Below are 26,604 nucleotides of genomic sequence, written 5' to 3' on the forward strand. Positions count from 1 at the left end.
GGAATGAAAATTTCCAGGGCCCGGCCCGGCCCGTGGCCCGGAAGTTCAGTACTGAAAAAAATTCAAATTTTTTTTTTTTTTTTTTAAATTGATCAAATTCTCACACCTTCAAAATGCCACGATCCCATTAACGATTCGTCAATTATAGTTTTATTTTTTCAAAAAAAATTTAAAGAATTTTTAAATTTTATTTTTAGAAAAAACTGTTAATTTTTTCAAACATTTCAGTTTCAAGAAGCTGTGATCACTCAAATTAAGTACATGATAACAATAGGTCATTTGCTGGTCTAGTTGCAATATGATGTTCCCAGTTGCCCCTGTTTCAAAACGTTCTCATCTCTTCCATGAAATTATATCTGACAGTCATACTTACATCAATCAGCCTTCCTCTCAAAAAAACCTCACTGTTTCTTCTCTACTGATTCCCTACCCCCATTAAGACATTGGACTTTATAGTTATACCTATCCCCTACTCACACACCTCCAATAACACTTCCAACACCACTCCCTTTGAATCCATCTCTTCGAACTCTTGTCATATGAGTGACAACTGATGCATTTGTTCCTATTTTTTCTGTTCGAACACCACCATTAAAAAATGTAGCGAAGAGATGAAACTGATTATTAGCAGCCCACCACTCTTACAACTCCGCCCTACCGCAAACGAGAGAGTACCGACGAGAGACGCAGAGTTTTTCTCGCGTCGACACAGATTTTCACAGTTTTTGACCAATTTTCGTTGTTTTTCATGATAATTTACAAAAAAAAAATTTCTTTTCATAAAAATTTACAAAAAAAATTTGAAAAATAGCGAAAATAGACCAAAAACTGTGAAAATCTGTGTCGGCGCGAGAAAAAAACTCTGCGTCTCTCGTCGATATTCTCTTGTTTGCGGTGGGGTGCAGTTGTAATAAAAATGCTTGGCAAATAGTCGGTTGAATAATTGGTTAGAAAAAATTTAAGACGCACTCTCTGACTCGTTCGATCACCCATGTTCACCCGAAAAAAGTTGACTCTCCGATTTGCCTCGACAGTGACCCGAGAAGACGGGCTTTTTTATTTTAAAATCGTAATCTACATAAAATTTGGTGTCAGACACATAATGTCCCTACCCGTATCTCTAGACCCAAGAACGGTTTTTTGGGGAAGTATGAGAAAAAATGCGATTTTAATTTTCGAGCTCTCCCGGAAAATTATTTCTAATGCTCTGAAACGATGGTTTTTTTCAATTTTTTATTCAATCATGTCATTTTACTTCAGTTCCGATACAATTTTCGATCATGCCACAAAAAATATTTGAAAAAATTGAATTTTTTGATTTTTTGAAGTTTTTTCCAGAATTGAATTATTCGAGCTGAAATATTAAGGATAACATTATAAAATTAAATGAATATGACTGGAACATAGTTTAACTTTATAATACAATTGATTTCCACCATCGGATCATCTGTTACTTACGCTTAAATGCTGAAATTCAGCGAAATGTTCCACTTGAAGGGTTGGTGCAAATGTTCTTGATACTTGCAACGTTATTCGAGAGAGACTGTGTTGAATATGACAGAAAAAATAGGAAAACTACAAAAATCAAGTAATTCTGCAAGATTTTCGAAAAAAAAAGTTTTAAATAAGACTTATACATGTTCAATGGCATGACCTTTTTATGGAAGTCAGTAAAGTTTTTTTTTAAACTTTTTTTTCCAAAATTTTGCAGAATTACTTGATTTTTGTAGTTTTCCTATTTTTTCTGTCATATTCAACACAATCTCTCTCGAATAACGTTGCAAGTATCAAGAACATTTGCACCAACCCTTCAAGTGGAACATTTCGCTGAATTTCAGCATTTAAGCGTAAGTAACAGATGATCCGATGGTGGAAATCAATTGTATTATGAAGTTAAACTATGTTCCAGTCATATTCATTTAATTTTATAATGTTATCCTTAATATTTCAGCTCGAATGATTCAATTCTGGAAAAAACTTCAAAAAATCAAAAAATTCAATTTTTTCAAATATTTTTTGTGGCATGATCGAAAATTGTATCGGAACTGAAGTAAAATGACATGATTGAATAAAAAATTGAAAAAAACCATCGTTTCAGAGCATTAGAAATAATTTTCCGGGAGAGCTCGAAAATTAAAATCGCATTTTTTCTCATACTTCCCCAAAAAACCGTTCTTGGGTCTAGAGATACGGGTAGGGACATTATGTGTCTGACACCAAATTTTATGTAGATTACGATTTTAAAATAAAAAAGCCCGTCTTCTCGGGTCACTGTCGAGATAAAAACGATTTTATGAAAAAAACCCAAAAATTTCACACATTTTGAAAATTTTCACAATGAAGGTGTTGAGCTGGAATTTTCTTCTAAACACAAAAAATGCTTAAAATAGTGTCTACAATAAGTTCTCGTTGAGATTTCATTCCTAACTCCTTCAAGAAAAATTTTCGAAAAATATCGATTTTTCGATTTTCCTAGATACCCAGGTGACGAACCCAGCCAAAAAGTACCCCAATTTACTGAGGACACTTGATACTATCTCTGATCAAAAGGATTGGCAAATCGGAGATGGTCAACTTTTTTCGGGTGAACATGGTCAGTTGATCGATGCTCGAACGACTCGGAGAGTGCGTCTTAAACTGCTAGAGAACGGTGAATCGTATGTCAAGATTGAAACAGTTCTGCTTCAAAAACTTCCATATTTAGTTCTTCAGGAGACATTCTTGTCTTTCGAATAGTCGAGTCAGCGATCTCTTGATAAAACTCTATAAATTAACATGTTCTGTTTTTTTTTTAATTTCGTTATTTTTCTGTTTCAGATTATCATAAAATGCAACCTTACGTAAGAGAAACAATATTGACATGACTGTTCCATTTTGTACAAATAAAATCATATAAGTAATTGTATAGGTGACGGACCCGGCCAAAAAGTACCCCAATTTACTGAGGACACTTTATACTCTTTTTGGTCAAAAGGATTGACAAATCGGAGATGGTCAACTTTTTTCGGGTGAACATGGGTGATCGAACGAGTCAGAGAGTGCGTCTTAAACACCAATCTCTTACTTTTACGTTATATTAGTTTTACATGATTTTCATAATCACAATTCCACAATTTCACAATCTCCCGTAATTAGAAATCATTTGCTTGTGCTTTTTGAAGAATGCACACTTGTGGTAACTGATAGTCCATTGGTAACAAATTCAGGTACTTCAACATATTTTTAAAAATTCCGATGGGTACTGCCAATGATAATTGTACGTTGTTTCCTACAGAAAGTACTGCTTTATCAGTAGCATATAAATCTTTTGAACGAGTAATATCACATTATGGAATCTTTCGAAACGAGTTATATGGAATGAAATGGCAGAAAGATGTTGTATGAACTACATTCTCTTTCTGTACTGATTGGTCATTGTAATTTTTCAACCCTGGTGAAGTTCATGAATCTCTGAAACAGAGAAGCAATAAAAAATTCATAAAATCCAACACTATTCGTGTGAGCTATCTACTTCTCATTTATGTGTAAAATATAACAATACACCCCATAATTCAATCCACTTCAAAACGAACTGAAACAATAAAACATTTTATTCAAAATAATTTTTATTTCAAAAAAAGACGAAGCACATTTATTTAACCTTAAATAGTATCTGTGAAAGTAATTCCCAAACCCCGAATTCAGATTCCCTGTGCTCCGAAAGTGTCGATTCCAAGAACCGTCTCATTGCTTCTTTGCATTTCCTCGTCAGCCTCCATTGTTTTGTTGAATTGATCCATCATTTTCATGTCTTCTTCGGTTAACTGGAATTGTATTTAGAAACGATTTACGAAACGAAACAAATGATGATGACAATGATATTATTAAAACTAGAAGGTGAAACAGGGAAGCTCACTGTTTCATAACGTGCAGAAAAATTGAAGCTGAGATTTCATTATTGTTAGTAGATCTATACAGTAATCCCTTCCACTCACGTTATCAGTGGAGTTACTTGGAATCGGAGCATTTTCAGCTCTCTTCTGAACATATTCCTTCTTATCCGACTCCAATCCTTCATCGAATTTCTCCAAATTCGTCTTCCCAGCTGGCTCATGAACCTTCTCCAATGTGTCTGCTTCTGCAGATTTATTGGAATTTTCGTTTTTGGCCGTGTCCGTGTCTTTCACTTCTTCGACAGTCGAGTTCTGGAATGAAGATACCTACATACAGTTTCGTTGTATGCACAGTTTCGCAAAGGTTTAAAAATCGTTCCTTTTTACTTGAATACTGATAGGAGTGGTCCCAAATTTTATTGAGGAAAATAGTTTCACTTTTTCATCGCCGCATAACCTGTGTTTTTCAAATCGTATTTTCGCAGGTAGCCACGGACTCGTCGTGGGTGGGTGCGCCATAATATAAACTTCCAGAAAGTTTTCTTCAGTTTCAACAACTTGTTAGATATTAAAGGAAAAGGAAAGATAATTCGTTTTACGAAAAAACAAACAATTTTTGATCTTTTTGAAATGTTTTGAATTCGAATTTTCGACTATGATTCAGAATTAGAAAAACATGTAATTTCGATGAAAAATTTCAATAATGTCTAAGATATTGAAAAAATTGGTTTATTTTTGGAAGGCGGGCCTTGACAAGTATGAGAAAAACAATTTTTCCAAATATTTCGGTTTCAAGAAGCTGTTATCACTAAGATTAAGCACGTGATAACGGTGATCCATTTGTAACTTTGCTAATTTTCAAATCAAAGCTGTTCGGTGTTCTCAAGTATTGTATTTTGGAATTTGACAAAAAAAATCAACGTTTTAAATGGAAATCACAGATTATTAAATGACTCTATTCTTCTGTTTCAACTGTTGCTTAAAAAATTGAAAACTGATGGAAACTTGCTCAGTGTTCACGTTATTTGAATATCAATTCTGGAATATTACGAGAATAAAATTTCGTATCTCCCTGTTAAAATATTTACTTTTTATATTAGAGATAACACTAGAACACAGGTATTCCAGTTCTGTACTCAGAATCTGCTAAAACCTGATCGGTTCGAGGTATTGTCGAAATAAACTTTCTTGACATTCGGTGTTTGCGGACCCAAGTTCCCGCGCTTAAAATAAGCCACGCCCCCTTTCCCTTGTCTCGGCTATATATTCAGAAAAGATCGGGGAGTTAAACTAATATCATAGCCGAGACAATGGATAGGGAGCGTGGCTTATTTTAAGCGCGGGAACTTGGGTCCGCAAACACCGAATGTCAAGAAAGTTTGTTTCGATGATAAAGTGAGTTGTTTTTGAAATAAATTTGAAACAAAAAAACAACGTCAATTTTCTGTTTCATGAACAGTACCTAGGTTGTGAATGTCAAACTTAAATCAGTCGTCTGTACTGAAAATGTTTTTTCAACAACTCACACTTCCATCAATCTTGACCAAGTCCTCCACATTCTCATTATATTTCAACTCCTCCGAAGACGAGGATCTCGAAGAATCCACTGATTCGGATTCAGAAGACTCGGTGGCTCGTGCCAAAACATGAAGTGAAATCGAGAGTAGAAAAGCGAAATGGATGAATTTCATCATTGTGAACTGTAAACTGGATAAATGGTTGTTGTAGCGGATGAAGGGGGGACTAGTCACGTCATACGGAGAGAGAGAGAGGGAGAGAGAAATAATATAAAACGAACGAGACGACTGGTTTTCGATGGGGATTTTTTTCGTTTCGGATGTACTTTTGAATGAGGTGGTAATCGCTTTGTTTTTGACATATATACTGGTCTAGCATATGATTTGGGGAGGAGGTGGTGTGTTTCGGATATTAGAGAGTGGATGAGTAATACTGTTTCGAAATTATTTGAATTTGGTAGCGTCTTGTCAGTGACACTTGTTAGTCTCTAATTGCTTTGAAGTGCTTTTGAAATATTTTCTAGAAAAAAATTACGAAAACGGTCAGAGAAAATTCAACGATTTTTTGAAAGTTGACTATATATTTTTTTCTCAGGTTAGCAAGTTTAGTATTTCATTCATGATTTCATGAAATTTTCGAAACTGTAATTCGGATTTCTCTTCTGACTTATTTAAATTTTTTGTAGATGGGCTACCAATGGAATCATGAAAATCCACAGATCACTTTTAACATGACAGTTCTGAAACATTAGAAATCTGATAATTACTTTTTTTCGAGGTCAAAAAAATAGTACTGCCGTTTCTACAAGTTTAGCACATAGTCTTCTAGCTGCGTAAGTACCATAAATCAATAAGGTTTATTTTTCTAAAGTTTTGTGATCCATATTAAGCTCCATATATATCAGCGTTCACATTTTCAGATTCCTATAAATATGATACTTTTGAAATCGAAAAATGCTGCGGTAATTGAACAAGAAGACAGTTATTCTGATAAAAGTTTCTTGTCCACTAAACTTTTGGAAAAGAACATTATTGATACGACTCTTACAAATCAGTTCTCTGAAACTCGAGTTTTACGATTTTCATGCACAATCGCTTTTTCAGAAATGTTATGCAAACCCTGAAACATGAACTGATACTTGTCGAATTTGAGTTTTGACTGCAGGAAAAAATTATTTTAACCTTATTTCTTTAAAGTTATTTCCCATTAGCCGGTAGGTGACCGCCCGTTCAAAGTTCGGCCAGGGACGAGTAATACAAAAAAGTTCAATTACTTTTCTTTACCTGTTTCACAATTTTTAAAAAATCAAACCTATCTCACAATCTCAGTTCCCCAATAATGGGTGCTTTAACTGCATTCAATTCTTATTTCAATTTTTGTGGTCAACTTTAGAACAATCTATGTTAATGCGATAATTGCACTCGTGACTATTAATTTAAAAATTTGCGTTATTTTGCGAAAAGTGGATCAACTAAGCTCAAAATCAAAAACGCACTTGACTGTGCTTGGCGGTCCAGACCAGAGTTGCATGGAAGTGAAAATTTCTTATCCGGAAGTCGGAAGTCGGAATTAGATTTTTTCGCAAGTATTCGAAAACTTCAAGAGAAAAGATAATAAAATTGGCTGAAATCAGTGGAAAATTAGGTTTTGGATGAAGAAAAGCCAATTTTCTCTCCTTTTAGACCATTTTTTCAAGTATTTCTGCGAAATATACTTTTCGGAAATACCACAGTTGGAATGACGGAGGTCGGAAGTAAAATTCCTTATCCGGAAGTCGAAAGTCGGAAGTCGGAAGTTATTTTTCTTATCCGGAAGTCGGAAGTCGGAATGATAAAAATGCCCGGAAGTCGGAAGTCGGAAATCGGAAGTTGGAATTCCATGCAACTCTGACCACACCTCGTCCATGGGACGAAATTTGATCGAGCGACCAGCAAATGGAGAATACAAAAAATCTAAAATTACTTTACTTTACCTGTTTCACAATTTTTTAATAAATCAAACCTATCTCACAATCTCAGTTTTCCCATTCGAGGCGCTTTAACTGCATTCAATTCTTATTTCAATTTTTGTAATCAAGTTTAGAACAATCTGAATGCGATAATTGCATCGTGACTATTAATTTAATAATTTGCGTTATTTTGAGAATAGTGGCTCAAGGAAGCCCAAAATCAAAACCACACCTGCCTCTGCTTGGCGGTTCAGATTCCGAAACAGGAAATATGGAAAATTGAAATCACAACCAGCCCAAAGGCTTATCATGTTCTAGAGGGCTATCAACTTATTTTTAAGTATCCATTTTAACCTCCACCATACTTGTCAACCGGGCCGAAACGGGCCGACACGGGCCGGCGCGTAACTCGCTTCAAACTCAATATTATGAGCTGAAAAATATACCAAAATGTAGATCTCGACGAGTTCTATGCCAGTGACCTACTACGGGCCGGATGTCTATTCGTTAATATGCCGCGGGCCGGGCTAGAATGGCTTTTTTGGCCATTTTCGCGTTTTTTGGCACTTTTTCCCGGCCCGCGGCACACTAACGAATAGCCATCCGGCCCGTAGTAAGTCACAGACATAGAACTCGTCGAGATCTACATTTTGGTATATTTTTCAGCTCATAATATTGAGTTTGAAGCGAGTTACGCGCCGGCCCGTGTCGGCCCGTTTCGGCCCGGTTGACAAGTATGGATTCATACTTTCCTGTGTAACTCAGCTGAATCGTGTCCGTTTTGCATAAATTTTTTTTTGACAGATAGCTGAACGATCCAGTAACAAGAAAATAAGTTTTTTGTAAAAGTTTCAGTTTTGATTTTTTTCAATAATTGATTTTTCTTGTTCGTGATTTGAAAATTCGAAAAAAAACTTTTTATTTTTCTCTTGGAGTTATTGAGTTTTTGATGGCAAAATGATGGAAAATGCTCAGATAAACAAAAAATTATGTTGAATTGGTTTCTTAGTTCCTCAGCATCGTGCTAGAGCTCCAGAAGTCAAATGTAGTGTACTCGGGAAAATCATCATAACTCATCAAAAAACGTTCCAAATTGGTCAAAAATAGTACCAAATGATGTGTCTTAAGTTTTTCTACTAACAAACATCAAAAAATTTTAATTTTAGAAAAAATAATTTTTCAAATCTTTTTCACTCAAAAATTATTTTATTCCAATTTTTCCTGGATTTCCGATATTTTCTAGCTATAAAACGAACAAAAAACACAAACATGTGTTTTATTATTTATGATGAAGCACTTTGCATGCGGTATTTGAAACGTATGTTCGTTTTATTGCCAGAAAATATCGGAAATCCAGGAAAAATCGGAATAAAATAATTTTTGAGTGAAAAAGATTTGAAAAATTATTTTTTCTAAAATTAAAATTTTTTGATGTTTGTTAGTAGAAAAACTTAAGACACATCATTTGGTACTATTTTTGACCAATTTGGAGCATTTTTTGCTTAGTTATGATGATTTTCCTGAGTACACTATATTTGACTTCTGGAGCTCTGGCACGATGCTCAGGGTTTCAGAAATCAGTTCAACATAATTTTTTATTTATTTGAGCATTTTCCATCAATTTGCCATCAAAAACTAAATAACTCCAAGAGAAAAATAAAAAGTTTTTTTTTCGAATTTTTAAATCACGATCAGGAAAAATTAATTATTGAAAAAAATCAGAACTGAAACTTTTACAAAAAACTTATTTTCTTGTTACTGGATATTTCAGCAATCTTTCAAAAAAAAGTTTATTCAAAACGGACACGATTCAGCTGAGTTACACATGAAAGTATGAATCTGCCCTCACCTATGCTCGCTACTGTACATGTTATCGAAAGTCCCTCACAATCAGAAGATTATTTAGAAAAGAATTAGGTTTGGCATTTGCAACCACACCTCGAATCAGAATATTCCAGACATTGATACTGAAATATGGGTTAAACTGTCTCGGTTTCAACTATTGGTTATGAAACATTTGACATTGTTGTAGCGTTAACATTAAAAAAACTTAGACACCTGTGTGAAAAATACCTTTTGTTGAGTGTCAACCAACTTTTGGTACTCAATTTCTTGTTTTATTAAAACAAAAAACTTTTTTAACCGTAATCATGGAATACATATTACAAGAATGACATTTAGATTGTAGTTATTAATCATGAGTTGGTAATTTTTCTCGACGCGATTTATCTAATTACACTAATTAGGAACGCTAGTTCAAATCACTCAACTATCGACCAGAACTAGTCACAGATACGAAAGAACATTTTACCACCTTTGAAAACGGAAATAACAACACAGTTTTTAAATATCTAAGAAGTGTGAAACCCAAAAATAATTTCAAATAATAGACAGTTGGCAACCTGGAATGTGTACTTGACACAAAAAAACCAATGTTGCGCTGTCAAGTACAACTCAAGAAGTACCGAAAGTACCGAAAAAGGGAAGATCAGAAAATTACAAAAATTAAAAAATTCGCGGTTTCAAAAAGCTGTTTTGGTCTGTGTTTGTGACACGCAGTACTAATTATATCATAAAAATTGTGAAAAATAATTATCAGTGAACTTACCAGCTGGAACTTCTAGTTAAAAGAAAAAAAGTTTGTGGTTTGATTCAATATCTATATTATTAAAAAACTCCATCACACACACACATCTCATACCAACCATGAAACCGACCAAAAAAAAAAGTTGACAAAAAACTAAAAACCATTTTGTAACCGAAATGACAATATCTTCCGATCGGCACCGTATTTAATAGGTTATACCACTCAAAAAACCTGATAATCCGTGCGCAAATCCCCATCGATTTTTATTCGGGGGTCGTTACAAATTTATGTGGAAATAGAGTATAGACACTTCTTTTTTTTCGAAAATGAGGTCCATTAGATTTCTATTGTTTTTGGCGGTGCTGGGATTGGAAGTGGTCTTGATTCGTGGAAAAATAAATCCAGTGGCGTTGGGGAGTGGTGAGTCTTTTGGAAAGGGAGATTATGTTTCAAGTAAAAGGTAAGATGTGTGGTTTATGAGAAAACATTGATAAATTATCGAAAACAACTTTTTATTCATGCGAGTTCGTACATGAGTTAGGTGCTCCGAAAGCAACTATTTTAAAAGAAAATTGATGTCATATTTCTTAATTTCAGATTATGATACTTCAGACAATTCCAAGAAACTTTTATCATTGGAGCATATGCAAAAAATCACTTTAAACGCTATAATTCCCGTTTCCCCGGCTCAAAATGAGCCAAGAGTTTTTCCACGCGGTCGTGTACTCCTCTCGGACAACATTTCTGTTCGATTCCTAGTTTTCTCATTTTTCAAACAAATTTTCGTAGTTTTTTTTTTACTACACGGCCGCGTGGGAAAACTCTTCCATTTACTCTCCTTTTGAGTTAGGAGAACGGGAATCGTACCATTTAGAGCGAATATCATACTTGTCACGGGCCGGGCGGGGCCGGGCCGGGCCGGGCCCGCTAAAAAAATCTTCCGGCCCGGCCCGGCCCGGGCCGGCCCGTCAAAATATTGAAAAAAAAGCTTGCTGCGGGCCCTGCGGGCCGGCCCGTGATTTGACAAGTATGGCGAATATGCTCCAATGATTAAAGTTTCTTAGAATTATCTGAAGTATCATAATCTGAACTTTAAAAAATGACATCAGTCCTACTCAAATATTAAAAAAAACACCCTGAGATGTTTTTAAAAGCTTGGTGAAAGAGAAACAAACGAATAACTGTTTCTATTTCATCATGCTGCAATACAAAAGTACTGTTTCACCGAGTCATTTTCCGAGTCGCAATCAATCGAATTTTTCCTTGTTTTCATTTGACATAATCCATATAAAAGAAAAATTATATTTTACGTATTTGGGAAGGCTTTCAAAAACTTAGTGAAACAGAAACAAACAAAAAAAATTGTATCTCAGAATGCTGAAATGAAAAACTACTGTTCCACATACTCAATTCAAAGATCGAAAACCGGGGATCCTAATTTGCTTTTTTATTTTTTTTAAGCTTATAAATTCCAGAACACTCCGGCGACACTGACGAAAACTTCATCTCCCAAGACATCGAAGGTTCTGGAGTTCCTCCGAAGAACCTCTCCATCATCGCAGAGCAACCAAATGTTGGGAATGAAGAATTGGTGGCCGAAGGATCGGGCGGTCCTATGATTCCACCTAAACCAGACTCCTCAGGATCTGACGACTTTGAGGATGGAGCTTCTGGGGAGCCAATGTTTGGAGGATCAGGAGACCCGGGGGTGGTTCCGAGAACCGAGAAACCATTACCTCCGTTTGTTGAAGACCTGGTTACTGGGCAACCGGAGGAATCAACAATGCCACCAAAGGATCCGGCGGAGTTCGCTACCCATGAACCAGATATCATTGATGATGAACCAACTGGACCCACCACTCCATTCGATATCAACAATTTGGAGACTGGTGTTCCAGAAGGGTCTACAAAAGAACCGTACATGCCGAAACCGGTGACAAAACCCAAACCAGGACAACACAACTATTCCGACGATTCCACTGATGGATATTCTGGAGGCACAGGTTACACAGACTTCTCCGACTTTACAGATGTCCCTGGAGGGTCTAGTGAGCTTCCAATGGAAAGTATCCCACCGGTTCATTGGACGAAATCAACACCAAGAGATTTCACGATTAGTCAGAAGATTGATGAGAATAGTGCAGGTTATCAACAGTTGTTGCACATGTTGGAGGTTAGTAGAACAATTAAACATTTATTTTAATTTTGTTAATGAACTTCAATTGCAATACCATGTTAATTAAACTAGTCAGAAACCGTAAAAATATGTTTTTAAAAGTTGTTTGAGGTCTAATGCACCACGTGTAAACCTGTATTTACTTTTAGTCTTAGATACGTAAAGGTTCATGTTTATTTAATTTTTGGAGACACTGAGTGTAGGTTTCAAAACGAGACCATTTCGGTTCAAGAAACTTACCGTTTCAGAAAAAATGTTATGAGCTGCGACGGTGAGTCCACGTTAGTAATGTATTTAAATTATTTGGCATAATAAATAACTAGATTTTGTCATGGAGTCTAGTAACTCAAATGTGCTAATTGAATAATTAATCTATTCTACCCCGTTCGATCATTAAAACCATTATTACAGGACCTTGGACACCGTCGCAAAGACGACATCATCGAGAAACAACAGACAGAATTCTATGTCAGCAGAGCTTCAAGTCTTATGGATTCTATTGATAATGTAAGAATTGTTTTTAAGAAAGTATTATATGTGGAGGCGGGCCTTAAATGCGGTCGGAGACAGACCCGCTCCTGAGAAAATCTTCCCAAACTGGTTGAAAGTGTCAGATGTAACGGCTAATAATGTGAGGATGAGCGGTGCAACAACAGAACACAGTTTTAAGACATTGACCCATTTATTACGATAGATTTAGTTAGTATAATTCAATATTTAGTTAAGCGTCCTGCTGGGTGTGCCGCGGGTCGAAAAGTAGACAAGAGAGCGGTCACAACCGCGGATCGCTTGCAAATGGCCTAAAAGGCCTAAAAGGGGCGATTATTCACTCTCCCAAGCGTCAGTAGCGCATAAATGGGCTAAAATAGTCCGGAAAATGATAGGATCTATTTAGCCGACACTTTCACACTCGTCACGTTACCGGACGACCGGAAGAGAGCCACCACTCGTCAATTTAGACTGAGCAATGAGGAGGCGCGGCGGCCGCTACGCGACCGCTCGCGGCTGAGTGGAGCGCGTTTGCTGACTCAACGGGTTTAGAGCGGTAATTCAAATTAGAATTAATTGAATATTCCTGATAACAGGTGATTGAAAAGAGAGAAATAAAGTGAATTAGTGAACAGATTGGAACAATATTGAAATAAGAGATTAGTAAGGCGATGATGAGCCTAGTTTTGCGGGGAAAACCATGTGGGGCTCATCATTCAGCCTTTCAGTTGTCGACAATTTTGTCTTTGGGGAAATAGTTGACAACATTCCCGGGGGGAGGGTGCCAGCGGTCTCCTGACTGTCAGCGTGATGAACGTAATTGATGGGAAGCTCTTTGGCTTTTCGAGAAAGATAGGTTCTAACTCTGCCCGCTGGCAACTCCGAAAAATCATCATCCGCGGCTTCAGCCGGTAAGACTCTTTGTGGATCTTGAAAAGTATCCGCATTTCCCAATCTCTTTTCAATGATGTCAGAATCGTCATCTGTGTCACCTGACACTGGATTATTCTCAAGATGATCGGTGTTTAGGTTCAGTGGTAATTTTATATTATTTGATTTATTTACATTAAAATTTGGATTTGTATGAATTTTCACATTCAGCAATGTCTGGCGAGTTTTTTGATGGAAATAGCTCTGGGACGTATTTCATGTCTGGACTGAACAGAACCGCGGGTGCTGGTAGCTCTCTTGGACTGGAGTCCTGTGCATCATCTGTCTCTTCCTCTGTCGCAATATTAGGGCGGTTCAGTGGATTTCATTCTCGAGGAATCAACTGAGAGACTGCACGAGAGTATGATTTGCCTCTGCACTTTACAATAGCGGATCGAATTTGTCCGTCGTGTTCTGGGATTTGTCCATTGATGTCATATGTTTTGTGAGCGATGGGTTTTGCAAGTGGAAACCGCGGGTGTCCGAGAATTGCCTCACTGGCTTCATGTGGAAGCCTTGAAGATTCAATCCTTCTGTGTAACACGGTGTATTCCATCTGCGCCAGTGTTGTGCTCGCTGACAGTAGGGAAGGTGTAGCCGTGATAATATACAGTCAGTCTTTGCAGTGCTCGGTGATAATGAGCAATCTCGCTATCTTTGCTAGGTGAAGCTAATCGAGATTTTGGAACTGTTTCATCACTTGGCTATCTCAACTCATGTTCTACTTTGCTGAATGTGTTCAGAGTTTTTGTAATAGTTTTTGTGAGTATTTAAGAGAATTTGTTGTTGCATATGGTCCTTTCCTCGTAGCGTTCGGAACCATGACAGTTTTGTCACTTTGTGGTTGAACCGCGGATCGAGGGACAATGGGTTTCTCGGCGAGTCTAGTCACAATCGTTTTGGTGTCTGGATCGATGACCTCAGAATGAACCAAATATCTGACTCAATTGGACAGGTGACTTCTCTTGCAATCGTTTATGGTCATGTTGAGGATCTGTCTGGATAGTATAGACGAAATCGCATGCTAATTCCATTGAACGAGTACCGAGTTTTAGAAATTGTCCATGTGTCCTATTTTGACGGGCGGATGGCAACATCTCTTTGGAATGGGTGTCATTGTCTTTATTGAAAATAATTTGAGTAAATTTTATTTAAGAGTTTTGTGCCTTTCTTCAGTGTGATTACCATATTGACCGATCTCACGCAGCACTGCTGCTGGACGTGACTTGTTGCCATTATATGTAAGAAAACTTTTTGTTCTTTTGTTCTTGGGTTTGACAACTGCGATGAACTTATGTAAGAAATCTACTGTGGATTTTCTGCAACTGTCATCAGATGTACAGGGATCTTTAGAACTCCGGTTTTGCAACCATTGAATTGGCAATTTTGTAAGTCAGTTCTGTCAGGGCATCTTCCGGATCACTACTGTTCAATTGCAGTTCGATATTTATCTGACAACCGCGGATCGATAACTTTCTGCCCTAGGGTTGGCTTTGGTACCGTAGTAGCGAGCTTTCGGATAAGATTACCTCTGCTTGGATCTTTGGGTCCATTAGAGCTGGTGATCCTACAATCACTATGGATTGTGGATTTCTGGTATCTTGAAGATGACTTTGTAAGGCATGAATATTTGTTTTTCGAATGTGGTGAATCTGAATCCTTGGACTGACAGTCACGTTCGTTTCAAGATCGGATGTAAATAACCATTTGCGAATGATTCCAGAATGAGAGACAGAGACGCTCCTGAGTCAATAAGACCAAGAAGTGGTTAGCCTTCTGTTGTTTCCAGATAAAGGAATATGAGGCGTTACGTGTCATTTGGAACTAATGTCGCATAAACATAATGGTTTGATCTTTGTAGAAACTCAGTGAACAGCTGCATCGCCAATTCTTCTTTATCACCGTCTTCGGTAGTTAGTTTTAAAAGAAATTTTCATATTATGAGTTATTTTTAGGATTTGTAGGGCTACAACCGCGGATCGTGCACAATGTTCTACAGATCTGGCGGTTCGAACAAGGTTCGAGAAGTGTTACTTTGTGAAACATGGTTACTGTACCACATGAATGAAGCATTGAAGCAGTTATCAGTGAAAGATATAGTTGTCAAGTCACATTGTGACGCACCGTTTGGTACATTTGACTCTGTCGTGATACTTTTACTTCGGTTTTTTAGCTTTGGTGGAACGATATACGTTGCCACTGGCTGAGCTTCCTTCAGACAGTTCTCTTTGTTTCAGTTAGTACTCTTCCTTTGAACAGTCTCTTGTATGTAGCATAACACTACAATATCCATAACTTTTTGAGAGTGAACTTTGATTTGGTTCGAGTCACTGATCTCTTTGAGCTTTTTGGAAGAGGTCCAGCATAATTTTCGCGTTCAGATTAAGATCTTGATGCAGCTTTGATGTGGCTACGAGATCTCTGATGGCAGGTACACTCTGTTGTGTGCTCTGGATCTATTGACTGATGTTTTAGATTTTATATGATTTTGTGCACCTGGGTGCTGTTCCATATCTTGGACCATTTGGGTGTACAGAATATCTCTGTCAAATCAAGAGTATGGAAAGCGTTAGGTGTTTTGGTGGAATTTGATTTAATGCTTTGGTAACTGATAATGACTGCTGTGTGTTGGGGAGATTGTACTGTTGTGACAGTGGTTTCCCTCTCCGCGGATCGTATACTATTAGTGAGAGTTGAATCGATCATGTTCGCAACCGCGGATCAATCATAAGCACTTTCATGTTGAAGTAACTCTCAGTATGGAACGTCCTGATCTTTATGAGCAAGTCTTCTCATGTTACCTTCGCAGGCTTTTGGTTTTTCGAGATATGAGTCAAGATCTCCGATCTTATTGGCCACTAACTTCTTTGGAAGCGGTGATGTGGTATATCGTGGAGTCTCTTGCTCGATATCATACGAATAATTATGTGGGATCTTTTCAGAACGTCAGGATAGCCTTGGCATCAGTATAGTGCTCTTATGGCGTTTTCAACTGTCTTTGAGATCACCAATTTGGTTTGACACGACAATCGTAGTCGTTAGACTTTGATTATTATGCCGAATGAGTATTGGATTCGCAAACGAGGTTCTTCTCATTCCGTTGGAAGAGATTGAGCCTTAGGACTTTTATGCGATGATATTGATATTGTTGATGTTAATTTTTATAGATACGTGTGCATCTTTTGTTCTTTCTGAATTACGTCCAATCGTGATTCCACGATTTGGAAGCTTGTTCGCGATGAACATAACTCAAATTGAACAGTGTTTTGTTTTTTGTTAGTTAGAAATGAGGGGTGTTAGCCTCGGTGTAGTAGCAACTAGAGATGTTGTAAGTCGCGAGTTTGATATTGACTTTTATATCATGAGTAGCTCTTAGATGGGCCTCCGCGGGTCCGTCTTCGGTCATGTTCCGTTCCTTCCCCACTTCGGCTTACAGGACTGCTTGCACCAAGTCGTGTGCCCACGACCCCACACTAATGGTGTGCCTGTGTGTGTGTCACAGTCTTGATTTCTTTGAGCACTCATGGTATGCGTGCTTTTCTTTGCCCGTAGACTCGCAGGACCTGACCTACACCTAATCGTGTGCCCACGACTTCACACTAGTGGTGTGCTGTGGGTGAAAGTCAGGGTCCATACGGCAGGCATCCCTAGCCGTTGGTCTATGTGATCGGGTTCAGAGGGTAGATGGATTTGTGCATCTGGGTTCAGCCGATAGATGAATTTGTGCATCTGTGGCTTTTCGACCAATAATTGGTGATTGGTCTCAGTTAGTTTTGTTGATTTTATACTCCTCAGTACCTTTTCCAAGGGGGAAGACGGGTGTTAGCTTCTTCTTGAGTTACATCTAATCATGTGTCCATGATTTCGAAACTGGAGATTTGTGTCCGTCGTTCGCGAAGGATGTAACTCAAACTGATTTGAGCAGTGATTTGTGACTGTTCCGGACCTTTGCCCGCCAGTTACGACCGCGGGAACGTGGTCGACTAGGGCTTATAAGGGAGGCCTATTTCTTGTTCCCTTTTTCGTGTCAGCGACTCAAAGGTGGGTGACACTAGCGACGCTGGCTTGACAGCATTGGTCTTTTGCGGTTAGAAACAGCAATTCATCAGCAGTGAGTCTGCGTCAGGTAGTTATGCCTTCACAAGGTCTTGTTTAGAATCAGGTATTGTTTCGATTGGAAATCTTTCTTTATTATTGAGCATTAAGACGACAAGGTCACGATCTGTATGACAGAAAGGTCACTATTACATCCGCGGATCGCCGTAGAACGTTTGTCTTTGCTATCCAAAAGGATATGCTCTGATCGTTGTGAGACTGATTTCAATTTACTCGTTAGATTCTCAAATGATGTGTGACTTCGGAGCAGTAAGCGTGTCAAAGACACGATCACTTTACTTTCCGTTACACGTATCTGTTTATGAGGGTGAATATTTTGCATAACTATCTGCACCGCGGGTTTCACGACTGACGTCCTGCTATCAATCGGTATGGATCCGATACAAGAAAGCAATAAAAACGCCAACCTGTCGGCGGTCTAGGCCGTATTATATCTCGCTATAGTGCGACATTTGATGATCTTGTTCAAATTTCAGGGTATCAGCCCGCGATTTGAGTTGCAATTATTGCTACCAACTCGTTGTCTTCACGCTCTTTGCGTATCAGGTTAATTACTCTTGATACAGACAACCTTCTCCTTCTACAATCTGTAACTGCCACTTATAGACATTTTGTCTTTCGTCAAAGTCACATGCATTGATTGTGAGGGCAACTTGTTGGGTCTTTCGAGAGTTGATGGCTCTCTGAGATACTATAGTGTCCTGGATACTATTCGGCTTCGTCTGTCGACAGTGCCATAGTTTAAAGATTCTATGTATCATTTCCATACTTCAACTATAGACTGGCTATACTCTAACGTTTAGAATATAAATCAACTTGTTGTTTGTCTCGGAGCTTCTGGAAATTGTCGTTCCTTCGCCATTTGTTGCGAAGTCGCGTCGTTATTCCATATCTGAGGCTCTTTAACGGTAAGAAAAAAAAAGGCTTGTGTCTCGAAGCTTCTGGCAATTGTCGCTCCTTCGCCATTTGTTGCGAAGTCGTGACGTTGTCATAATTGAAGCTTCTCGACGGTTTGTGTCTCGAAGCTTCTGGCAATTATCGCTCCTTCGCCAATTGTTGCGAAGTCGTGACGATGACTTTATGCCATTTTTTGAAGCTTCTCGACGGTTTGGTCTTATGATCCTTCAGAAGCAGTGATTTCCGTGGATCTCGTTGTCTGAAAATCTTCCAGAAACTGTGGTTTCTGTCTGATTTTGATGTATTGTTTATGTAGATGATGTTGTTTTCTACATGATTTTGTTTGAGACATTTGCTCTGAATCTGTCGATATGTCGTTGACATTATTGATTTTTCATGTGAGCGGTGTCTCTTTTGTTCTCGAGCATTAGAGTTATTGACTCTTCTGCTTGTGAGTTTATAATATTGGAGATTCTGGAGTTTCCACAATGGATTCTCTCTTGTGAGTCTCTTTGATGTATTTTTGTCGCGAATGGAATCGCTTTGACGATAATTGTATGCCGCGGAATTGTAGCCTTTCATTATAGATTTTTTATCTTTGGTGAGCTATTCGGTCTAAACATGACTCTGACTTTGCTCTTCTTCCGCGGATTGTTGTTGATTTGCACATGATTGTGCCTTTGTGAACCGTTTAAATGGGTTTATCATCCCCGTGAATCTCTGAGAGCTCATTGACTGCTCAGGTTATAGTGAGTTTGCTGCTGTCTCTGTTATATTCGTCACGATGTCTCATCAATCCCACTTTCCGTGAGGCGCTTCAACTTGCGAATATGCGGAATGAAGTGTGTTAGGCGGATATGCGAGTATGAATAACAAGGATTGCTTTATTAGAAGGGACTCGCCCTTTGCTAAACAAAGGTGATGATTCCCTTCCGGGTACAGAGTTAACAGTCTCACGAAGGAGATAACAAGGTAAAACAGAAGAAGACAAACAATTTTTAATTGATTAGCCAATGTTATAGAGTGGTCATCTATTCAACCGCGGATCGATGTCGCTTCATTTCACTTCGATGTCACTTCCGGTGAAGTGTTCTCGACGTAGTGTTTGAGCTGTACCGGTTGATGGATGCGGCTTGAATCTTTTGATTGGAGGCGATGACAGTGCAACCGCGGATAGTGTGTGACTTGTGTTGGGACTGAGTTGATTCTTGGCTTCTGGAGCCTTCAGTTTGTCCATAAGTTCACGATGTCCACTTGTTGACTGATCGCAAGGCTCTGGCTCGTTTCTGGAAAAACAATTTTTGTTTCCTTTGCCTGATTCTCTGCTAATATTTTACCTTTATGCCAACGAATGGGCTGATTAAGCAGTCAGTTAAGAGTTGAAGCAGCCGCGGGTCCATCTACTGTGGCTTCAAAGCCTTTCGAATCGGATTCCGTCTGACTTCTTCTGTTTCAGAAGCATATTTCCTTTGCTGCGTGTTGATCACTGCTGGAAAGGTATTGATGTGAGGGTTTGATAATTCTCTTTGCGTTTTTCTACCTGGATAGCCTCCTTCGAGAGGATGAGGTTTCCGCGGTTCGCTCTGATGAGTCCATCTGTAGCGGTGATGGAGGCGAATCAAGTCAATTATGATCCGCGGCTTGTGACGATTCGATGGGGAATCGTAGCCTCTTTTTATCTCATCGGCGGGTCGCGAAGCTGTAAATAGCTCTTTATAGTAGTATTCTATACTTTTTTATAGAGAATTTAATCCCTTTCTGGTATATTTAGCAGATTAATCTATTTTTCAGTATATTTCGGCTCAAACTGTATTGATTTGTCAAAAATTCTGACATTTCCGTTAGAAAGTGAGATATATTGGCTAATACTGTGAAGTATTTGCGGGATTCTCGTGATTTCTTTCGGGTTTCATTTTGAATCGACGAAATTTATCGATTTTTGGCTCGAAATACTGATTTTTGAGACATTTTCAGCGGAAATTCGTTGTTTTTCGTCAAAACGTTGATGGGTTTTAGCCAAAAGTTCATATTTGACGTTTTTAACCTACCGAGAGTAGGTGTGATACAGAAATAGTGTATTCTGATGCAATTTTAGCCGTGAATCAGACTATTTTCAATGGAAAATATCGATTTTTGGCAATTTTTGGTTGAATTTCTCGGCATTTCTCTTATTTTTTGTGATTTTTTCCGATGATTTGTGAAAAAACACTTACTGGACTGATCGAAATTGTACGTTCCGCGGGTCTCTTGCTCTTGGAGCTGTCAGACGACTGGAACGAGGCGTTTTCCAGCGATTCGGCACAATTTTGATTCGATGATTCGTCCATTATTGCTGAAATTAATTCAGAATTATTTTATTTTGATATTTTGCAAGAAAATATCACGAAAAGGTTACGACAGTACGGAAATACACAAAAAAACGTTTCGGCCGAGCGCTGAAATGATGCAAATTTGCATGCGCGTAGGCTCGTGTGTATCATGGTCCGCAATGACACGCGCTTTGCGTACAATGACGCGCGCACTGCGTACCGTAGTCCGAACGAAAAATTAATTCGTTGTCGATTTACGGGGACTCAAGAATGAGTGATTTTGAGCATTCCCGAGGGGAAATTGCTCGTCCGCGGAAGGGAACTTGAATTATTCCAGACGGGGACTAATATTCTGATCTCTGAAATGGAAATTCTTAGTATTCCCGGGGGGAATACGTATTTTTCAGCGAATTTTCCATATCGGACCACTCTCACAGGCGCCACCTGATCGATTTATCGTGTTCTCAGCTTAATTTCAACCATTTTTCGCAGAATTCCACGGGGAAAACACGAGTCGAATGGAATTATTTACGAAATTAAGCTCGCGACGGCTTCTGGAAATTGCATATTGCCTTCGTCACTGCTGCTAGCTCATTTTTCAGCTCTTCGACTACGGATTCTTCCTCTGTGACATTAGAGTCCTCGAGATTTGAAGAAAATTCAGCCGCGGATGAAAAACTAGACAGCATATAAACGGATTATAACGAATAAAAGAGAGAATGACGAGAAATTTTCGCAATTTTACTAAATTTTTTCGTTTTTGATGGATCAGAGTATTCTGATGCCACTATCGCTACTCACTAGCCTGACATTTACCGAAAGGGAAGCCGACTCGGTTCTTTTTACAGTTAGCGCCGCTCTCGTATCGATTATTGCTCATAGACGTAAAATAGTCCAAATTGAGCGATTCCCGGCTTGTTTCTTGGAGTTTTGCATCACAATGGACACAAAAAACGACTACTCCGAAACAGCTCTGAGAAAAATATAAGAAAATCGATAAATTAAAGAGAGCGGCGGGTCACTGGCCAATCATTACAAGAATGAACGGTCGTTATGCACCATGTGGAGGCGGGCCTTAAATGCGGTCGGAGACAGACCCGCTCCTGAGAAAATCTTCCCAAACTGGTTGAAAGTGTCAGATGTAACGGCTAATAATGTGAGGATGAGCGGTGCAACAACAGAACACAGTTTTAAGACATTGACCCATTTATTACGATAGATTTAGTTAGTATAATTCAATATTTAGTTAAGCGTCCTGCTGGGTGTGCCGCGGGTCGAAAAGTAGACAAGAGAGCGGTCACAACCGCGGATCGCTTGCAAATGGCCTAAAAGGCCTAAAAGGGGCGATTATTCACTCTCCCAAGCGTCAGTAGCGCATAAATGGGCTAAAATAGTCCGGAAAATGATAGGATCTATTTAGCCGACACTTTCACACTCGTCACGTTACCGGACGACCGGAAGAGAGCCACCACTCGTCAATTTAGACTGAGCAATGAGGAGGCGCGGCGGCCGCTACGCGACCGCTCGCGGCTGAGTGGAGCGCGTTTGCTGACTCAACGGGTTTAGAGCGGTAATTCAAATTAGAATTAATTGAATATTCCTGATAACAGGTGATTGAAAAGAGAGAAATAAAGTGAATTAGTGAACAGATTGGAACAATATTGAAATAAGAGATTAGTAAGGCGATGATGAGCCTAGTTTTGCGGGGAAAACCATGTGGGGCTCATCATTCAGCCTTTCAGTTGTCGACAATTTTGTCTTTGGGGAAATAGTTGACAACATTATATAATTCAAATATGGATATATTTTTTACTTTACTGAAACACAACATTTTTGTTTCACCGACTTTTTATCTATTATCATATTTTATTTCACGCTAATAATCCAATTGTTCGATTTCAGTCCTTCACCAACGTGGCAATTTCGAATATCACAATGGCACAGGAGTACATTAAAGGATTGCTGGCAGATGCCTCTGTTTCAGTGAGTTTTTTTATAGAATGTAAATAGGATAGAATCCACTAGCGTATTTAAAAATAGTTTGAAAATAAGCTGCATGTGAAAATGTACAAATTTTAAACTTCTTATTGACAGTTTTTAATATTTCACTTTTTAGTTTCCCCGAATAGTTTTAGCGCAATTTTTAAATATATTAATAATTCCCGATTAATTTTCGTTCCAGGTCCGCACCGCCTACTCTGAAATAAAGTCACTGACAAGTCAACCAAGTTTCTATTATATTCCAAAACGACAGAGATATCTGATGGTGAATAAAATAGTGACTGATATGAGTGCAACTGGTCAAACCGAGATGATGTCATTGAATAAGAAGGCGAAGGTATACTGTCGGAATGCAAATGTGGACACTCCACCGTATTCATTGGGCAATTTATTCGGAAATATGTTGGCGAATGGGGCTGTTTTGTCGAAATAAATGAATTGTTTGAAAGCGTGTTTGATTGTTTTATGAAGTTGTGGTCTCTCTTGATAACAAAAAAAATCGCAATAAAAGTGGATTGAAAAGGAATTACAAGTGACGGTTATAACCATGATGATGCAACAATTCTTACTCAATTATGATCAATTTAACAGTATTCAGAAACTGCAATTTAAAAAAAAACTGAAAATATCTAAATTTCCAAAACCCATCTATCAAAATTAGTCGCTCCGAGATTCTTGATTGTAGCTCATCCATGCCGATTGTTATAAATTTGCTAGCATCAAAAAGTTGGCATTTTTATGCCGTCGTCCTTCAGAACTCAAAAAAAAAGATACAACTCTGTGTAGATACCGCTCATCACGAATTCACTTGATAAATATCATAATTGGTCAAATGAACACTGTATTCAAAGCGGAAGGTTGTTCTATCATTTTTTCACACTCTGATCATGAAACTGTATTTTGACAATGTCTTTTACACCAACATTGGGTCATTAAAAAAACAAATAATTAAATTTTATCATATATCTATGATACAGTATTTTGCGTAGTGTATTGACAACACTTCTTTTCACCACATCGATTTATATGTATTGTTCATCTTAATTTTGAAAATAATACTGAACACAAATGAACAAACACAATGAACAAATGTTTCAGGAAGTAGTCATGAAAATGATATGAAGCAGAAAATCAATTTCACGCGTTGGTAAATTCAGCACAATAGTTTTCGAATAGGTTTCAATTTCTGCTTTTTAAACGCAACTGCCGTAGTGTTCAAAATGAGCCCTTACCTATAATTATTATTATTAGATTTCACCTGATTATTAGATTTTACTGAAAAGGTGATTATATTTTTTGAAACTAGCTTCACATCCTGTTCTGAAGACACCTGCATTGTAAAAATAAATGAAAACATTGTACTTTACCTGATTCCGACGACCACTTTTGCAGTTCTTTACGATAAAAAAAAAAGTTTAATTTGAATTCTAAGAGATTCATCATTATTGAAACTAGACATTTGTTCATGTCTTTTCAAACTTTCATGAAACATATACTACATCCTCTGATCGATGAGTCTATCCGGTACCGACACAGATAAGAATGGTGGGGGAAGTTAATTTCATAAAAAGTACCCTGTTTTTAGGAATTTCCATTATAATTTTATTGATTTCTAGATACAAAATGTCCTGTTTTTAGGAATTTCAATCATAATTTTGTTGATTTCTAACCCGGGAGGATTCAAACCCGCGTCTACTGAAGTAACCTTCAGCCCGGGTATTATAGACTACTACATCCTCTGATCGACGAGTCTATCCGGTACCGACACAGATAAGAATGGTGGGGGAAGTTAATTTCATCAAAAATACCCTGTTTTTAAGAATTTCCATTATAATTTTATTGATTTCTAGATACAAAATGTCCTGTTTTTAGGAATTTCAATCATAATTTTGTTGATTTCTAACCCGGGAGGATTCAAACCCGCGTCTACTGAAGTAACCTTCAGCCCGGGTATTATAGACTACTACATCCTCTGATCGACGAGTCTATCCGGTACCGACACAGATAAGAATGGTGGGGGAAGTTAATTTCATCAAAAATACCCTGTTTTTAAGAATTTCCATTATAATTTTATTGATTTCTAGATACAAAATGTCCTGTTTTTAGGAATTTCAATCATAATTTTGTTGATTTCTAACCCGGGAGGATTCAAACCCGCGTCTACTGAAGTAACCTTCAGCCCGGGTATTATAGACTACTACATCGTCTGATCGACGAGTCTATCTGGTACCGACACAGATAAGAATGGTGGGGGAAGTTAATTTCATCAAAATTACCCTGTTTTTAAGAATTTTAAACATAATTTTATTGATTTCTAACCCGGGAGGATTCAAACCCGCGTCTACTGAAGTATCCTTCAGCCCGGGTATTATAGACTACTACATCCTCTGATCGACGAGTCTATCCGGTACCGACACAGATAAGAATGGTGGGGGAAGTTAATAACTTACCAATTTCCGAGTCCTTTTGTGTGCAACTTTCCCCTTCAGGGCAGTCATCGATTCGTCTCGGTCACCATTTCCATTTCCTCCATTTGGTCTCCCATTCGTCCATGTGCAGGCCATCAGCTTGTCACGCGATGCTGAAATATAAATAGTTGAATTCAACATAAATTGCATAACATTAAAAAGATATACGATAATAAGTGTTGGGAAACTATAAGCTATAGAACAAAAATCGAAAACCTAGAAAGACTTTGTTGTAGAACGGAATGAGGGGAGAATGACTGAGCACTGGTCTATTAGCAGTTGCGCGCAAGAGGGCGGGGTCTGTTGGCCTGATTTCACGAGAAGATAAAGTGGCAGATGGTAATATGTGAAGAAAAACGTACCGGACAATAGACCGGAAGAGACAACGTGTGAATTAGTTGACATGTCAACATTGGAGATAGACATCTGTTATTTACTCAAACTACTGCAGTAGGAATCAATAATTGGGGTCAGGGAATAGTTGCTCTTCGAAAAACTAAGACATTAATTAAAAGAGTCCGGGGAGTCTGCCTGATAGCCCGAAGGAAAGACTAACAAAACAAAACTTTTTGATGAAATAATCAATTTATTTCAAGCCAACCGTCTAAAAATGCATAATAAACCTAAGAAAACTATAAAAATGGTCTAAAAACCAAAGCAAGAGATACAAATCTACTAACGAGAAGAACAGAGCACCTATTGTGCCTCCGCCAGCTCCCAAGAGTGCCGAAATTCTTCATTTAAAAGTGAAATTGACAATATTAACGACGAGAAATGCGCGCGCGCCCGTAGGTCAAAGCAGCAACTCAGTGACGCACGGAGGTGAGTCTAGAAGCTTAAGCGACTTTAAAGAATTATTTAGAAGAGCACACAGTGCCAACCGTACAAATTTGATAAACTCGAAGGAAGAGGTGAATTGAGGGAGAAATGAAAAAGGATATTGGGAACACAGGTAGATCGAATACGATGAGAAACAGAGAGAGGCCAAAAAGAGAGGACTGCTCGGTGCGGGAGTAAAAGGGACAACTGACTGTATTCCACTAGTCTGACCTCATTGAGACTGGGGGCGTGTCCTGTTTGCCATCGTCTTGCCGATTTCCCAGGATGATAAGTGACAGGTGTGAATGTTTATGACAGAGTATAACAATAAGAACACAGGCCGTCATCCTCACTTTTGTTATTATTGATTTACTCGTTCACACCTTCTCGGCTTAATGAGAATTGTCTACATAGGAATCGGATTCTAGTAGAGACACATGAATCACACCTGAAAAGAAATGAAATGTTCATTAA

At 38.2% G+C, this 26,604-nt stretch overlaps 4 protein-coding genes across 4 annotated transcripts; 2 read left to right on the plus strand and 2 right to left on the minus strand.

The window, feature by feature from the left end:
• Positions 1-3,680: 3,680 nt before the first annotated feature.
• GCK72_013050 (uncharacterized protein) lies at positions 3,681-5,566 on the minus strand (the record flags this gene model as incomplete). The annotated part of the gene is made up of 3 exons (XM_053729605.1): positions 3,681-3,803; positions 3,975-4,184; positions 5,399-5,566. The coding sequence occupies 3 exons, from the start codon at positions 5,564-5,566 to the stop codon at positions 3,681-3,683; spliced, it is 501 nt and encodes a 166-aa protein (XP_053584377.1).
• A 4,685-nt stretch (positions 5,567-10,251) lies between these two features.
• On the plus strand, positions 10,252-12,683 carry GCK72_013051 (uncharacterized protein; the record flags this gene model as incomplete). Its single annotated transcript, XM_053729606.1, has 3 exons — positions 10,252-10,345; positions 11,401-12,098; positions 12,513-12,683. The coding sequence occupies 3 exons, from the start codon at positions 10,252-10,254 to the stop codon at positions 12,681-12,683; spliced, it is 963 nt and encodes a 320-aa protein (XP_053584378.1).
• Positions 12,684-19,590: 6,907 nt separating this feature from the next.
• On the minus strand, positions 19,591-20,860 carry GCK72_013052 (uncharacterized protein; the record flags this gene model as incomplete). The annotated part of the gene is made up of 4 exons (XM_053729607.1): positions 19,591-19,819; positions 19,938-20,022; positions 20,074-20,232; positions 20,767-20,860. The coding sequence occupies 4 exons, from the start codon at positions 20,858-20,860 to the stop codon at positions 19,591-19,593; spliced, it is 567 nt and encodes a 188-aa protein (XP_053584379.1).
• Positions 20,861-22,777: 1,917 nt separating this feature from the next.
• Positions 22,778-23,276, plus strand: GCK72_013053 (uncharacterized protein; the record flags this gene model as incomplete). The annotated part of the gene is made up of 2 exons (XM_053729608.1): positions 22,778-22,825; positions 23,025-23,276. The coding sequence occupies 2 exons, from the start codon at positions 22,778-22,780 to the stop codon at positions 23,274-23,276; spliced, it is 300 nt and encodes a 99-aa protein (XP_053584380.1).
• Positions 23,277-26,604: the final 3,328 nt, after the last annotated feature.

Source organism: Caenorhabditis remanei, chromosome IV (assembly GCF_010183535.1).
Source record: "Caenorhabditis remanei strain PX506 chromosome IV, whole genome shotgun sequence".
Taxonomy (NCBI): Eukaryota; Metazoa; Nematoda; class Chromadorea; order Rhabditida; family Rhabditidae; genus Caenorhabditis; species Caenorhabditis remanei.